Raw genomic sequence first — 16,076 nt, forward strand, 5'->3', positions numbered from 1 at the left:
CGATTTTCTGTGCTCGTGTTTTACACAGAAATTCACTACACATTACTGATTTTCTGTGTTTTGTGTGGTCCAAGTACTTGGGCCCGATCACCTAACCAACCTTTGAGGTCGCCCCTGCTCACCCGAGAGTGCGCCCAGATTCAACCTTTCAACAAGGGGCACCCACCTGTGATGGGGTCACATATTCAGCCAGCTTAAACCTACAAATTCCAAGCCTAATTAAATGTGCAGAGAGAGAGAGAGAGAGAGAGAGAGAGAGAGAGAGAGAGAGAGAGCAAAAAATCACAATATTATTATTGGGCCTATACAAAATTGGAACAAATCCCTCAATACACGCTGCACTTCACCTGAGCTGTGCTCACAGCGAATTAAATTTACTAATAGCGGGAGAAACCGTGAGATGTATTTCTTGAAAGTATCCTTCTCTAAATTACACAACACTTGCAGAGTTGACACAACTAAAGATGTGCGAGCAGCCATTTCTTCCTTCTTTGCTGTGCCTAATGGAATCACCCAGTTTAGTTTCAGCTGGTCTCTTGTAAGTTTCTGATTGATTTCGCAGCCTGCACAATCGAGGTATATCTCCATTATCTTCTCACATGCTGAAATGAGCTGCAGTTCTATGCCTCTTTCTTCTGATAGAGACGGGTTGTCGGTTATTAGGGTCTGCAGAAACTTGAGATAGTTTTGGTATGAATCATTCTCAAGGTGAAGAGAGGGTGGATCAGGGACCTCTAAGATCAAACATACTTTGTGCAATTTCTCCTGTAGGACGATATGGGAATTCATTTCATGAGCATGCTGGCAAACATAAGAAAATATCTCCAAGAGGATCAGAATATTTGAAGCCGTAATAGAACGTCCATGCACCTTGTACAGTTCCATCAAAGCCTGAAAGAAAGAAATAACATGATTATAAGCATAACATCAAAAACTGGAAGAAAGAAATAACATGATTATAAGCAAAACAACAGATCCAGAACAAAGATATTCACCTGGCATATTTTGTTCAATTCTGTTGGTTTGTTCTGCTCAATAAAGAAGAGAAGGATTTATTTATCCTAGGGAGATGGAAAGCTGGAGAGCAGATAAAGATGTGAAACAAAGACAGCAGTTTGTTACCATATTTGTGCAAGTTTTTCTTTTCTATTTTTTTTTTAACTTTGACGATATTTCCAAATTTTCTGTTTCTTCGTGTCTGCTGGGATTCTGCAGAGATTTTGAGATAAGCAACCTTTTTCAGGTTCTAAAAAACTGCTATGCTGATATTTGTTGATACAGAAACCAATGACCATGTGCACAAACATATATGAAGTTAAGATTCATCATGAATAACATTTCATTAGATAAGGTTTAACCAATACAGACAACAAACACAGACATGTATATAGAAAAATCTAGTGTATGTCTATAAAGTATCAACAAATAGAATATCCCCTATTCAAGCATTTTCAGTAGATCAGACCATGCAGATACATATACGACGGTCCATTTGGTAATATTTTCCATCTAATAATTTGGATGTCAAAAGCCTTTCTCTTTTTAAAGTTACATATTTGGTGCATCTAAATCATTCATTTTTATCCTTCTCTAAAGTATAGTTTAATATTTACATTTATAGTATGTTAAAAAATAAATGAACCATGGTATATGAAATTTTAGCGTGCATATCTGCAGGAGGCCTCTCTCTCTCTCTCTCTCCACATACACACCCTCACCTGCATGCACAAACAAATAAATAATGATGTGCATGTGTGTGAGCAGTCCTGACAAGAGATTAGCCAGGTCCGTCTGTGAAGAAGAAATGGAAATCAGAAGGTATGTCATCTATGATACAAAGCTGTACACCAAGAAAGCAATTAGGGCAAGGTTGTAAGTGTCATATCCTAACCCATATCGGTCGGGCACAAAATAAGATACATATCGTAAAAAATTATAAATTTTGAAAAAATAAAATAAAAAATTCTAAGAAATCATAACACATGAAATAATGATGAAATGCAAAAAATGCAACCATAAAATGGGTTTTCACTTATTACTAGAGTGCCTCATTTCCATGACGGATCATTTGTTGCCATCTCCCCCCAAAAAACTCAATAAGCAAATAATAAGTTTTTTTTACCTTAACCCACTTCCTTTAGTGGAAAAATCGTGAAAATGCACTCTGGATGAAATCACAAAATCTCTTTCCCTTGTGCACAGATCGGCCCCTAAATAGCTCTCACGGCTCCTAAGATGCGTAGATACACAAATGAGGGAATCGGCCCTCAAGAGGTATTTAAACCCTAAAAAGAAAAAATTATGATTCAGGTTTTTTTAAAGTGCGTTGAAGGTGTATAGTATTATACACCCCGTACCATATGATACAGTACAATACATTACTGTACGATACAGATACGATACACACTCGTATTGCAATACAAGTGTATTGTATCGATTTTCTAAAAAGTAACGATACGTATCGTATACGAACAACATTGATTAAGGGTGTTGGCCCTATGAACCAGGATTGTAGAACTTTTAACAATGCACCTGGTCATATCACACTTAGTGAACTAGAACCCCTAGTTACACTTGAGGGGGATAGTCAAACCATAATTATCTTAAATGGGTCAAACATGCAAAATGAATCATAGTACATTGAAAAATATTTCTGCACATACTGGAGATTCACTGTGGGAAATGCTTATGCCCAAATTTAGGAAGGAATTGTGTTCTTTCTTGTCCTAGCATGTAGTATACAAAAATAACCCAAACCTAACAATTTGCAATTTTTGAGACATATCACTTTCAATTGCACATTAATGACAAAGCAGAACTGATTTAAATCAAAATTGGCTTGAGGGGAGTACATGACTCCCTGGGGGTGAGGGATAAGCCCACAAAGTTTTACGCTGCCAGGACGACCGTAAGTACGACAAGCAAAGCCACCACCAGCTAGGTCTCCGTTCTTGGGAGTGGTTTCTGCATTTAAATATCAAAAAAAGAAGAAGGATCTAGGTTATGTTCAGGTTACAGGCATTTTGGAGTTGCAATCTGGGTCAGAAAGTCAAGGAGTATACATTGAACCAGTAAATTGAACCAAGGAATTGGTAGGTAGGGGTGCACATGCTCAAAAAGCTCAGCTCAAATCTGTAATGAAATGAAAACAAAAACAAATAAGTGTCTCTTATGGACTTACAAGAACACAACCAACCAAGAATACTTGATTGATCAATCTGTAATGAAGTGCCAAATGAAAAGGACAAAGTCTCCAAGCGAAAGCACGGAAGCACGCACATACACAAGAGGCCACAAAAGGGCAAAATAAACCACAAAAGTGGTCAAGCACAAAAAAAGGTAAAAAAATATATTTCACTTCATAGAATGCTTCACAAGAAGCTTAAGAAATACATGGGGCTGTGCCCCTTATTTATACACAGCAAGGGACCCAAGGAGGGGCTCCCATAGAGTCGTTGGAGCCCCTCCAACGGTCATATTTATGACCGTTGGAGGGGTCCAACGACTCTATGTGGACCCCTCTCAAATGAATAAAAAAGGAAAACTGAAAAAGCAAAAAAAGGAAAAAGAATAAAGGGAAAAGAAAGAAAAGAAAGCATATCAATGATATGCGTGTACAGGTGAAATGACAGAAATACCCCTATCGGGTTTTACAAAATAAATATATATATATATATATATATTTATATATATAGATAGACACATAGACATATATATATTATATATATGTATATGTGTCGTAATCTATCTATATATATATATATATATATATATATATATATATATATATATATATATACATCAAATTTTAACACCCCCCCTCAAACACGTGGTGGAATCACCGAGAGTTTGCTAAGGAGGAAGTAGAAGCGAGGCGAAGGCAAAGCTTTGGTGAAGAAGTCCGCCAACTGATATTCGGTAGGAACATATGGGAGTTGAATGGTGCCTCGTAAGAACTCATCTCGAACATAATGACAGTCCATCTCAATATGCTTCGTTCGTTCATGAAAAGTGTGATTGCTAGCAATATAAATGAAGCTCTTGTTGTCACAACACAGTTTTGAAGGAGTTGAGAATGAGACACCCATATCTTTAAGTAAGCTTCTTAACCATATAATCTCAGTTGTGGTAGTGGCCATCGCACGATATTCTGCTTCGGTAGACGAGAGAGAAACTTTACGCTGTTTCTTACACCTCCAGGAGATAAGCGACTCCCCAAGAAACACACAATAACCTGTGGTAGAAATACGATCATCGGGGTTACCCCCCCAATCAGAGTCAGTATACGCAAGTAAAGTAAGAGGTGAAGAAGAGGATAAGAATACTCCCTTAGTTATGAAATTTTTCAAGTATCTGATAATCCTCATTACTGCTGCCATGTGAGTAGTGGTAGGAGCAGTCTGAAATTGGCTTGCACTATGAACTGCATGTGAAATGTCAGGCCTGGTGATAGATAAATATGTTAAGGATCTAATCAATTGACGATAAGGCGTGGGGTCTGCTAAAGGAGTGCCATCATTGGCTCTCATCTTGGCATTGATCACTTCTGGAGTCTCCACCCTTTTGTCATCTGTCAGCCCAGACCTAGCAATAATGTCAAAGGCAAGCTTCATCTGAGATAGGACATACCCCTTGGGGGAGTATGCAACTTCAATTCCTAAGAAATACCTTAGAAAACCCAGATCAGACATATCAAAATTTTTCTTAAGAATATTTTTAATAAGATCAATACCTTTCTTATCATTACCTGTGATAATCATGTCATCAACATATAATAACAAAATGGTTATGTATTCATTAGAAGATTTAACAAACAAAGCAGTATCTGTGTAACATGAGGAGAAACCATTATCAAGAACTACTTTGCTAAAAAGATCATACCAAGCTTTTGGTGCTTGTTTTAAACCATAGAGAGCTTTGTTTAATTTTAGAATATTACCTTTCCCAATTTCAAGACCCGACGGACGGTCCATAAGAACTTCTTCACACAGAGTTCCATTTAAAAACGCATTTTTAACATCAAGTTGATATATCGGCCATTGTTTGATGGATGCTAAAGCAATTAGGGTTCGTACACTAGTCATTCTGGCTACAGGAGCAAAGGTTTCTTCATAATCAATCCCATATTCTTGAGCGTAGCCTTTTGCAACTAAACGAGCTTTGTATCTTTCAAGGGACCCATCACATTTGGTTTTGACTTTATATACCCATCTACACCCAATTGCTTTTTTTCCTAAAGTTTGAGGAATAATGCTCCAGGTTTGGGCCTTGTTAAGAGCCTCTAATTCGATTTTCATAGCTTAAATCCAATGTGGGTGATCTTTAGCTTCCTTGAATGAGGTAGGCTCATGATACGAATGTATTAACATAAGACAGACCCTATAATTCGGAGAAAAAGATTCATAAGACACAAATGTTTGTGGTGGCCTACTAGTACGAGAAGATCTCCTAGGTGGATTGTTATCAATAGATTCTTCTAAAGAGAAGTCTTGAGAGTATCTGTCAATAGCAGGTTGATGTTCATTTCCTATCCGCCGGGTATATACATTTATATCATTAAAGTTTTCATTTTGGGAAGTATTATCATGTTGTGGTGTATCATTATAATGTAAAATTCCGTCACAACTAGTATCACAAGTAATTGCCTCAGGGGACTCAATCCTAGGAGCTAAGTCGAATAGAAAAGAATAATCGATGTCTTCCTTAGATGTGTGGATATCGAAACCATTTTGTTCTTCAATAAAGTTTACATTTCTCGACACATATAATTTATTGTTTCGAATATCATAGCATCTATAGCCTTTTTGATTCTCACCATAGCCAATGAACACACATTCAATAGCTTTAGGTGACAACTTATCTTGTCCTAGACTAAGTACAAAACATTTGCATCCAAAGATTCTTAGTCTATTAAAATCTGGAGTAATTTTAAATAATTTTTCAAAGGGCGAAACATTTTTTAAAGAAGAAGAGGCATACGATTCACAAGATATGTTGCGGTAAGAAGAACTTCGGCCCAAAAGTTTTTAGGAACATTTTTAGACACAAGAAGAGTTCTTGTGGTTTCGATTAAATGTCTATGTTTCCTTTCCGCAAGACCATTTTGTTGCGGAGTTTTAGGACAAGATCGTTGGTGCAAAATTCCATTTGTTTTAAAATAATTTTGAAAATCTTTAGACATGTACTCTCCTCCTGAGTCGGATCTAAAGGTGGCTATATTGTGTTGGAATTGATTTTGAACAAGAGCGTGAAACTCTTTAAAATTAGTGAAGACATCGGATTTATTCTTGATAATGTAAACCCATGTGTATCTAGTAAAATCATCAATAAAAGAAACATAGTAAGAGAAGCCCCCTTTGGACATAACGGGTGCCGGTCCCCATACATCGGAATGCACAAGTTCAAAAGCCCTTTTTGACACAAAATTGCTATGAGAATATGGAAGAGAGTGAATTTTCCCAAGAATACAATCATTGCATGTAAATGTATTTGTATTATAAATTTTTTCCAAAAACGGAAAAAGGTACAACTTGAAAATACTAGGGTGTCCAAGTCTCTTATGCCAAGTCTCAATATCTTTGGATTGAACATGATTACAAAATGATTTGGATGGCAAAGACAAAAAATCCATATAGTAAAGGTCCCCTCTTCTATGGCCTTGCCCAATCCGCTTCCTGGACCGGAGATCCTGCACATAGCAATGGGTTGGTGAAAACGAGACATTACATTCAAAATCGGTAATTTGAGAGACGAAAAAAAGATTTAGATTAAGTTTTGGAATAATTCGGATTTTGGGAACAAAAAATTCTTTGTTTTGGTCATAAGTTTTCTCAAGGTTTCTAATGCCTTCAATATTTAAAGATGTTCCATCGGCGGTGGATACATATGATTTAAATTTATTGAGACTTGGTTTTGATAAAAGTGATGCATTTTGAGTCATATGGAAAGAGGCACCCGAGTCAAGAATCCAAGAGGTCATACCTGGAAAAGAGGAGATGGCGGCACCGGAAGTGGAAGGTGAAGAGGATGATGTAGAGGCGTTCATCTTTATAAATTGTTGAAGAGTTTCGTTTAGATGAGCGATGGACTCCTTTATGTCACCATCTTTCTTTGAATCTTCATTGATGATTGGAGGAGTTTCCCCCACGTAAGCCACCTTCTTTTTGAATCTAGGGCAATCGGGACGAATATGGCCCGGTTCATTACAATTATGACAAATGTTTTTTCTTCCTCCACCACCATTATTCTTCCAAAAATGTGGTGGTTTATATGATCTTACATTGTTGCCGGGTCTAGACACGGCATGCACTTCATCAACATCTCTTTTCAAGGCCAAACGGGTTTCTTCTTGACATAAATCGGCCAAAATATCGCTTAGAGGGGTAGAGGCCCTATGAAGTAGAGATCCTCTAAGTTGTTCAAATTCGGGACAAAGCCCATGAATAAATTGAAAGAACCTCTCTTTTTCCATTTGCTCTTGTCTCATAGCAATAGCACTTCCTTCCCATTGCGGTTCGAGAAGGACAAGTTCATCCCACAAAGAGGATAGGGCACTATAGTAGTCCCTAATGCTCATATCACCTTGCTTGGCAGCTCTTACCTTCTCTTGTAGAAAAAAATGCCTAGCAAGGTCTCTTTGGGTGTACATGCCTTTCATAAAAAAACATGCTTCATTAGCCTTTTTGAATTTTGCAAGGTTTGCACAAATCTTCAATTCGACATTATTCATGAACCATGCTAAGATTTTAGCATGTTCACTTTCCCAATCTTCCATTTTAGAAGAATAATCAAGAATAGCCTTTTCCTTTTCTTCTTCATTTAAAGTTTTTTCCTCACTTCCTTCAAATTTAGTTAACTTCAATTGTGGTTCCGGAATGGTTCCACATACGTAACCCCAAAGCTTTTTACCTTTGAGATTATTCTCCATAGCGGCCGCCCACATGCGGTAATTGGTCCCATCCAATTTGAATGAGAGATCGATTTTTGCATCTTTGTTGGCCATTTATAGAAAAAGAATTTATAAGACAAGAGAGAGGAGAGGTATTACTTGTCAAGGGAGGATCCGATGAAGCCTTCTTAACCACGGCTTTGATACCATGTAATGAAGTGCCAAATGAAAAGGACAAAGTCTCCAAGCGAAAGCACGGAAGCACGCACATACACAAGAGGCCACAAAAGGGCAAAATAAACCACAAAAGTGGTCAAGCACAAAAAGAGGTAAAAAAATATATTTCACTTCATAGAATGCTTCACAAGAAGCTTAAGAAATACATGGGGCTGTGCCCCTTATTTATACACAGCAAGGGACCCAAGGAGGGGCTCCCATAGAGTCGTTGGAGCCCCTCCAACGGTCATATTTATGACCGTTGGAGGGGTCCAACGACTCTATGTGGACCCCTCTCAAATGAATAAAAAAGGGAAACTGAAAAAGCAAAAAAAGGAAAAAGAATAAAGGAAAAAGAAAGAAAAGAAAGCATATCAATGATATGCGTGTACAGGTGAAATGACAGAAATACCCCTATCGGGTTTTACAAAATAAAAAAATATATATATATAAATATATATATATATATATATTTATATATATAGATAGACACATAGACATATATATATTATATATATATATGTATATGTGTCGTAATCTATATATATATATATATATATATAAATATACATCAAATTTTAACACAATCAACACCACCGACGTAAGGGTCAAATAAAGGTTTTTGTATTTACATAAAATGCTCAAAAGGCATTGAGGTTTACAAGGGCTTGAAGCCCTATTTATAACACCGTTGGGAGCAGCTCCAACAGCTAGTTGTTGGAGGTGTCCCAATCAAAGTTTACAAAAAGTAAACATTACAAAAAGGTAAAAAAATAATAATAAAAAGTCAGCCTCTAATGGGCTGACTACTATTACAAGGTAAAATGACTAGAATACCCTTGATGGGTATTCCGGTTATATATATATATATATATATATATATATATATATATATATATATATATATATATATATATATATATATATTAGAAGCTTATCTTAACACCCTTCCTCAACAACCGAGAGTTTGCCAAGTAGGAAGTGAAATCTATGTGATGAGAGCATTTTAGTGAAAAAAATCCGTCTGTTGATTCTCTGATGGAACAGAAGACAACGTGATGGTCTTCTTCAAAAATTCTTCACGAACGTAGTAGCAATCAATTTCAATGTGTTGGGTCCTTTCATGGAATGTATGATTGTTTGCAATGTATATTACGCTCTTGTTGTCACAACATAATCTTGAGGGTTTTACAATGTGAACTCCCAAATCTTCTAATAACTGTCTCAACCATATTAACTCAGACGTAGTTATAGTTATGGCACGGTACTCTGCTTTAGTAGAAGCGAGGGACACTTTCTGCTGCTTCTTACATCTCCATGAAATTAGATAATCACCTACAAAAACACATGAACCAGTGGCTGAACGTTTATCATTTACATCCCCTCCCCAGTCAGAATCAGAATATGCAATAAATTCTAACGAGAAAGAGGATGAAAAAAATAACCCATAATTAATAGAATTTCTGATATATCTAATAATTCTCATTACAACACTCATATGTACTATAGTTGGAGCATGCTCAAATTGACTAACAGAATAAATAGCATGAGAAATATCAAGACGAGTAATAGAGAGATAAGACAAAACTCCAATCATTTGTCTATATGAAGTTAGATCCTTCTGAGGTTCTCCATCATCTTTCTTTATCTTTGCATTTATGGCCTCTGAAGTATCAATTCATTTTTAATCTCAAAGTCCTTTCCGTTTAAAGATCTCTGTTGCATACTTAGTTTGCGACAACAAATAATCACGAGGTAAGTCACTTCTATTGCAAAAAAATACTGTAAAAAACAAAGATTTATCATATCAAAGTTATCTTTGAACACAACTTTGATGTGACTAACTCACTTAACAAACAATGCAATGTCAGTATAACAAGATTTAAAGTGAAGTTGTATCATCTGACTACAAAATCGATCATACCAAGCCTTGGGGGCTTGCTTTAGACCATAGAATGTTTTTCGTAATTGAAGAATTTTCATGTGCTAAACTTAAACCTGGTTAGGGATCTATGTAAACTTTCTTATTGAGATTACCATTCAAGAAGACATTTTTTACATCCATTTAAAAGATTGACCATTTTTTAATTAATACAATAGAAATAAGGGTTCTAATAGTGGTTATTCAAGCGACTGAAGCAAATGTCTCGTTATAGTCTATTCCGTATTCTTGACCATATCCTTTGGCTACTAACCTAGCTTTATATATTTCCAATGTCCGATCCGTTTTAGTTTTTATTTTATAGACCCATCTCTATCCTATAGTTTTCTTTCTTTTAGGTAATGTTTGAATTTTCCAAGTTTTTGCATTTTCTAAAGCTTCTAATTCATCATTCATTGCCTTAATCCATTATTGATGGTTTTTAGCATCATGTATAACCATTAGACAAGCTCTATATTTAGGTTTAAAAAAATCATAGGATATAAATTTATTAGGAGCTTTTGAAATTCTCATGAATTTTCTAACACTAAAGGAATCTATATCTTGATTTTGAGAATATCTTTCTAAAGCACATGGTGGATGGTCTTCGGTATGTCGAGTATTCGGGTTTAAAAGAGTCAAGCCTGAGCCGAGCTCGAGCTAGCTCGGCTCGTTGTGCAGCCCTATTGGTAAGTGCAAGACTGATCTTCATCCCAGTACCAGGAAAGAAAGCTCAAATAATCCAAAGATATTCAACATGAGAATAGAATTATCATTCAAGTTCTTGCCAATGATCTAAAAAAATCAGGAGTTTGAAGCTCTTAGATCCCATAAGCTTCCCTTCTATCTACTTTTCAGGGCACACCAAGGTGACTTTCAAACCTGATATGTAAAGATGGGGTTCAGTCCTAGGCTTTCATTGTCATGTAAATATTTAAATAAACATACTTCAAGATCCTTGATTTTTGTACCTTTCATGTTGGAAGCATAGTCACAAATATCGGTATCGGCTATATCTCGGTGACGCTATTTCTTGCGATATTATAGGTTTCATGATAAATCTCGAAAAAAACCTCGAGGCTTAAAAAATATATAAAAATAACAAAAATAGGTAAGAACGTATCATGATTAGATAATAAAAGAAATAAGTAAAAAATAAAAAAGAAGAAAAACACATTTAAGATGTAAAAAATAAATTAAAACACTAAGAATAATTGATAATATTGCGATATTATCAAATTGGTAATTTTTTCAAAAATATTGCAATATTTTACCTGTGATATCGTTTGCCGAAAATACAATGATAATATCGTGACCTTTTGGAAATATCACCGATGTCTGTAACTATGCTTGGGAGCAAAAGTCTAGCCCTACTGTGACTTTTCTGGATACAACCAGACAGACATGGGGGTTATGTGACTCCTTAATGTGTGCTGGTTTTAAAGAATATCAAATAAAAGCATAACAAAAATAGGAAATAAAAAAAGTAGATATACACAAAGTACCTGAATTATGAGAAGTTGTACAGCTATATGACCCTTCATTCTTGAGACACAATATGAGGCCACCTGTAGACTATCATCCTCTGGTTCATCAACAGGGAACTCCTGCTCAGGAAACAATTTATTTTCAGGATAGACTTCCACACTGTCAGGTATCTCAATGCCATCCATTGTCTTCACGATGAGTGAAAAGCTAGGCTGTGTCAAAGCAGCTGCTTCTTTTAAGGACAATAGTATCTCCTGCCATTCACTTTCTGAGACCATGTTCCCCACGGTACTGGTTAGGCGCAGGAATGCAGATACACCAATACTAGCAAAATTAGGATTTCTAATGAAACTAACTACAATAGACACAACATTTCTGAGCTGTGAGCGCACTATGACAAAGAAACCCGAAAATAAGTCAACAAGATATTGTGCTGCCAGTGCACAAGTTTCAGAACTCCAACCATTTTCAACAACTTGTTCCTCTTTATAATCTGCTGACTGTCCATCTAATGAAACTCCCTTTGTATACTCCACATTATAAAAGATTGGGAAAACAACCGACTTGTATACTCTGATCCAGAAGGAGAGTGAAAAAAGATGTCCATGATCCCGCAATGTATTAAAGAGCACCTCCAATGCGCTTTTCCTTATGGCTGGTCTAGGATCAGAAGTAAGTTTTGAAAGACCTGAAAAGATTGTTTTTTTCAGTTAAACACCTCAAATATACTCTATAATAGCAGAGGCCATCAAATCATTAAAAAGAAAGTTCATTTGTTGAAAAAATATTGGCTTACTCATAGGAAGGCAAGCAATTACCAGTCAGTAAAGGAACCCAGTAGTACACATGTTCATGTTTATCATTAAATGTGAGCCTATCAGAAACATCTCCATTCATTGGATCAGAAGTTTCCTTGCTCCCCTCATAACATATAAGTCCTCCCTCTGCCAGTTTGACAGCACAGAACCGAAGAAATGCTATGGCATTGAAGCCAACGTCATTGTTGAATTTGCTTGTTGTAAAGGCAATAAGGCATCTAACACAGTCAGTGAAAGTTGTTGTCTCTGTCTCTGTTATGTAGGGGAAATAATCTCGAACAATTTTTTCTATGGTCTCAAAAGCCAGTAAGACAATATTCTTACGTTCATCAGAAGCAGCAGTAGTGAAAACCTGCAAACAGAAGGGTTTCACTCAACTGTCTTAAGATTTGCTTATTAATAAAATGGTGTGAGTATGAAGGACTAAAGAGTAAAAACACATTTTAAATCAACTAAGTTCATCAGAAGCAGCAGTTGAAAACTTGAAAACACTGAAGGGATTTAAACAACTAAGTTCGAGTCATAGGAACGATATTTGTATCAGCAATTTCTTGTAAGTCTTCTCAAGAGACTTAAAAAATAATTGCTTTCCTGCGAAAATCTTGGCATTTATGAAAAAAACTCGGAATTGCAAAGGAATGCTTTTCCAAAAGTAAAATTAGAAAAGTTAGAGAAGCTATCAAAGAGCAGAAAACAAGAAATATATTTGTATTTATATTGTAGAAAATTGGAAATGTAGGACAAATTTCAGAAGATTCCGTAAAAATAGGCAAAATTTTTTAGACTGATGCATAAAGAATCTTGATACTTTGGAAATACCACCAAACTACATCGAACTGCATCTTATGGTTCTTACCTTAAAAACACTTTTCCAGCCAGACTTCACATTACTGACACGAACAAGGACCATTTGAGAGACACATCGAACGATCAATTCCCTAATTTCTGCAGAGTTGCTCTTCTGCATAACGATAACAAAAGGCTTCAAAAATTCACTCTGAAAATTGTAATGTGCCAACTCTTCACGTTCCAGAAACTTCATAGCCAGCTGCCTCAAGGAATCCATGACAAAAATGGAAACTGAGAGGTTCTCTGATAGCCCAACCGACACAAAAAAATCAGATAGAACATGCCATATACGAGACCAGACCAATCTAATGCGATTCATGTTGTAATGCCTGCACAAGAAGCAAGCTCAACAAAATGAAAACTTCCACACTATCATTTCTGATAATTTATCCAGAAACATGAGATAAAAATCTTACGCAATTTCGACAATTTTCATAAGGCTAAAGACCCGAGGATCTGATGGAGACTGCAACTCTGTCATAGAAACTTTGCATAAAGCCTTCACAAAAGCAACAATGGCCTCACTGTTCAACCTTTGACTATGCACAAATATGTGATTCAATTCATAATTTCCAATCTGGTCAAGCATGTTCAAATTGAAAATTAAGTTATTTATTTGGTCTGGAGTTATAGGACCTGAGACATTGACTACAGGGGCAATGCTATCATATGTTCCCCCTCGAAGAACAGCCATGATAGCTGGATGCTGCAGAGCAGCACCTTTTTTCTTTAGCAATTGATGTGCTGGAGACTTGGGTGCTTTTTCTTCTGCTTCTACCTGAGGTACTGCAAGGAACAAAGAATCAGGTGGAGCACCCTCTCCAAGTAGCAGTAGATTCTCAAATCGGGAAAGACATGTTAAGATGTGCTCCCAGGCTTCTTGCAAGTAGTTTCCATCTTCAATTGCAATGGATATGATAGCCTGCATGTGCAAAACAAAAGAAAAAAGAAAAAAAAATTGCTAGCTAGAATAAATGGAAGAGCTATTTCCGCATGCAAACATGATTAACTAGAAAGGGAAAACCAGTCGTGCCTTTGTCTGATGAAAGATTCAAAGATTACAAGTCTATTGTCATAATGTTAAAAGGAGAACTTGTTTTATTTGTCAAGACAGTTATTCCCTTAAATTCTTATCTGTTTTTATTGTCAAAAACCACAAAAAACCGTAATTCTTCAGCAGTTAGCAATAAAAGTTCGAATCCATATCAGTCATTTCTTGATAGTGATGCCATTAAAAAAATGAAGAGACTTTAAACTTCGTCCTACCTTTAGGCCAATTTCTTAAACACCCCTCAGCATGAAGAAATGTCACATGCCCCAGTATGGTTTCAACAGATTCTGACCTATTTTTTCAAATAACTTAATACCCTTCCAATCACAATAAAATAACTAAAATACCTTCGAGGATAAAAATGATACTAAAATAGACAACTAAACCTCATTCATCTTCCCATTTAAGTTTTTCAATGCAAGTTAAAACTTAAGGGGTTTATATGAAACCAACACAAAAAATTATCCAGCAGTTTTAAAACCTGAGGGAAATCAAGAAATCCAATCGGTAGGGGCAAACTGTGACTTCGTAAATACAAAACATTATATGACACCTTGTAAAGGGATTTAAAAGTGTAATAGACGACGTGGCAAATCTTGGACAAGTTTGTATATGATTCCTGATGCCTCAGTCCCAAATTGGTGGATTATCCCCTCAGACCAGCTATTCATCACCACCTTAGTACCCGTGTTATGTAGGGCATAGCTTAGCCCATTACAGCATGCCAATATAGTGAATCGCCATAGGAATCTCAAATTGGAATCTAACCTGCTCAACTGAATACGTTGACCAGGATTATATCAAGATTCTGTTGACCTTGATGAGTCATAGGCTATGTTACCTTGACACTTCTAGAGGGCCAACGTGTCAGTGTCCGACACTTGGACACCAACACCAGCATTCCTAGACACTTCATTTTTTAACATAGAAGTGTCCAAGAAAAAATGGACACAGTGTCACGTGTCCAACAATTGTGAGCAATGTTGTAAATAGTGTATTGGAACCCGTATCGCATGAGCCTCAGATATGGGTATATCGTACTGTATCATATCATACGATACAAGAAAAAACTTGAATTAAAAACCACAAAAAATATGAAATTTACAAAAATAGAGAAAAATCTCCAAAAATTTCAAAAAAATCAGAAAAATTATAGAATGTAATAGAAAAGAATATATGCATTAGGAGTAACTTAACATAAACATGCACTAGTAAAACATTGGATATGATACTGATAACACTCCTAACAAACATTTAACAAAAGTCACAAGTCACAAGCATGAATGTTTGATATCAAAGTTATATATTACATAACAAAACAAAAGAAGAACCATCCTAATCTATCAATCATAACGAAAACGATACTCAAATGATGGATCTTCTTCTTCTGAGTTGTCTTATTTTCTTCCTTCATTCACATTCATCTTTGGGCCAACATAATCATTGTCATCATCCACTTAGCCTCCAGTTGCCTCCAATCCTCATCATCATCCAAGACACCACTGAAATGAAATGGGGATCTTTGAAACATGAGCTTAGATTCACAAGGGCAAGTGTTAAGAATGACACTAAAGCATAACCCTTAAAAAGGGTATAACTGGAAACAAAATAAAAATAAAAATGTATTCTTTATTGATATAAAAAACCAATTGCTTAAGAAGCATTGGAATGAAATACAAGAGGGGCTGCACCCCTTTATATACACAGCTGAAAGAGGACTCAATAGAGCTGTTGGACTGTGTCAGTCCAACAGCTCTATTGCTAGTCAAGTCTGGACAGGACTTGACTAGCAACAGTCATTCTTGTTCAAATTGAACTAGATGACATAGAGACAAAAAATAAAAA

At 36.1% G+C, this 16,076-nt stretch overlaps 1 protein-coding gene across 1 annotated transcript in view; it reads right to left on the minus strand.

The window, feature by feature from the left end:
• Positions 1-272: 272 nt before the first annotated feature.
• Positions 273-16,076, minus strand: part of LOC149830425 (brefeldin A-inhibited guanine nucleotide-exchange protein 1-like) — a 64,308-nt gene continuing 48,504 nt past the window's right edge. Inside the window, exons 7-11 of the mRNA XM_090016509.1 lie at positions 13,597-14,102; positions 13,188-13,509; positions 12,332-12,683; positions 11,531-12,201; positions 273-891 (exon numbers count right to left, since the gene is read on the minus strand). Coding sequence (XP_089872635.1) covers positions 283-891; positions 11,531-12,201; positions 12,332-12,683; positions 13,188-13,509; positions 13,597-14,102 — 2,460 coding nt within the window. The 3' untranslated portion in view covers positions 273-282. The remainder of the gene's footprint in view (positions 892-11,530; positions 12,202-12,331; positions 12,684-13,187; positions 13,510-13,596; positions 14,103-16,076) is intronic.

This window comes from Nuphar pumila, chromosome 8, assembly GCF_984573655.1.
Source record: "Nuphar pumila chromosome 8, dmNupPumi1.hap1.1, whole genome shotgun sequence".
Lineage (NCBI taxonomy): Eukaryota > Viridiplantae > Streptophyta > Magnoliopsida > Nymphaeales > Nymphaeaceae > Nuphar > Nuphar pumila.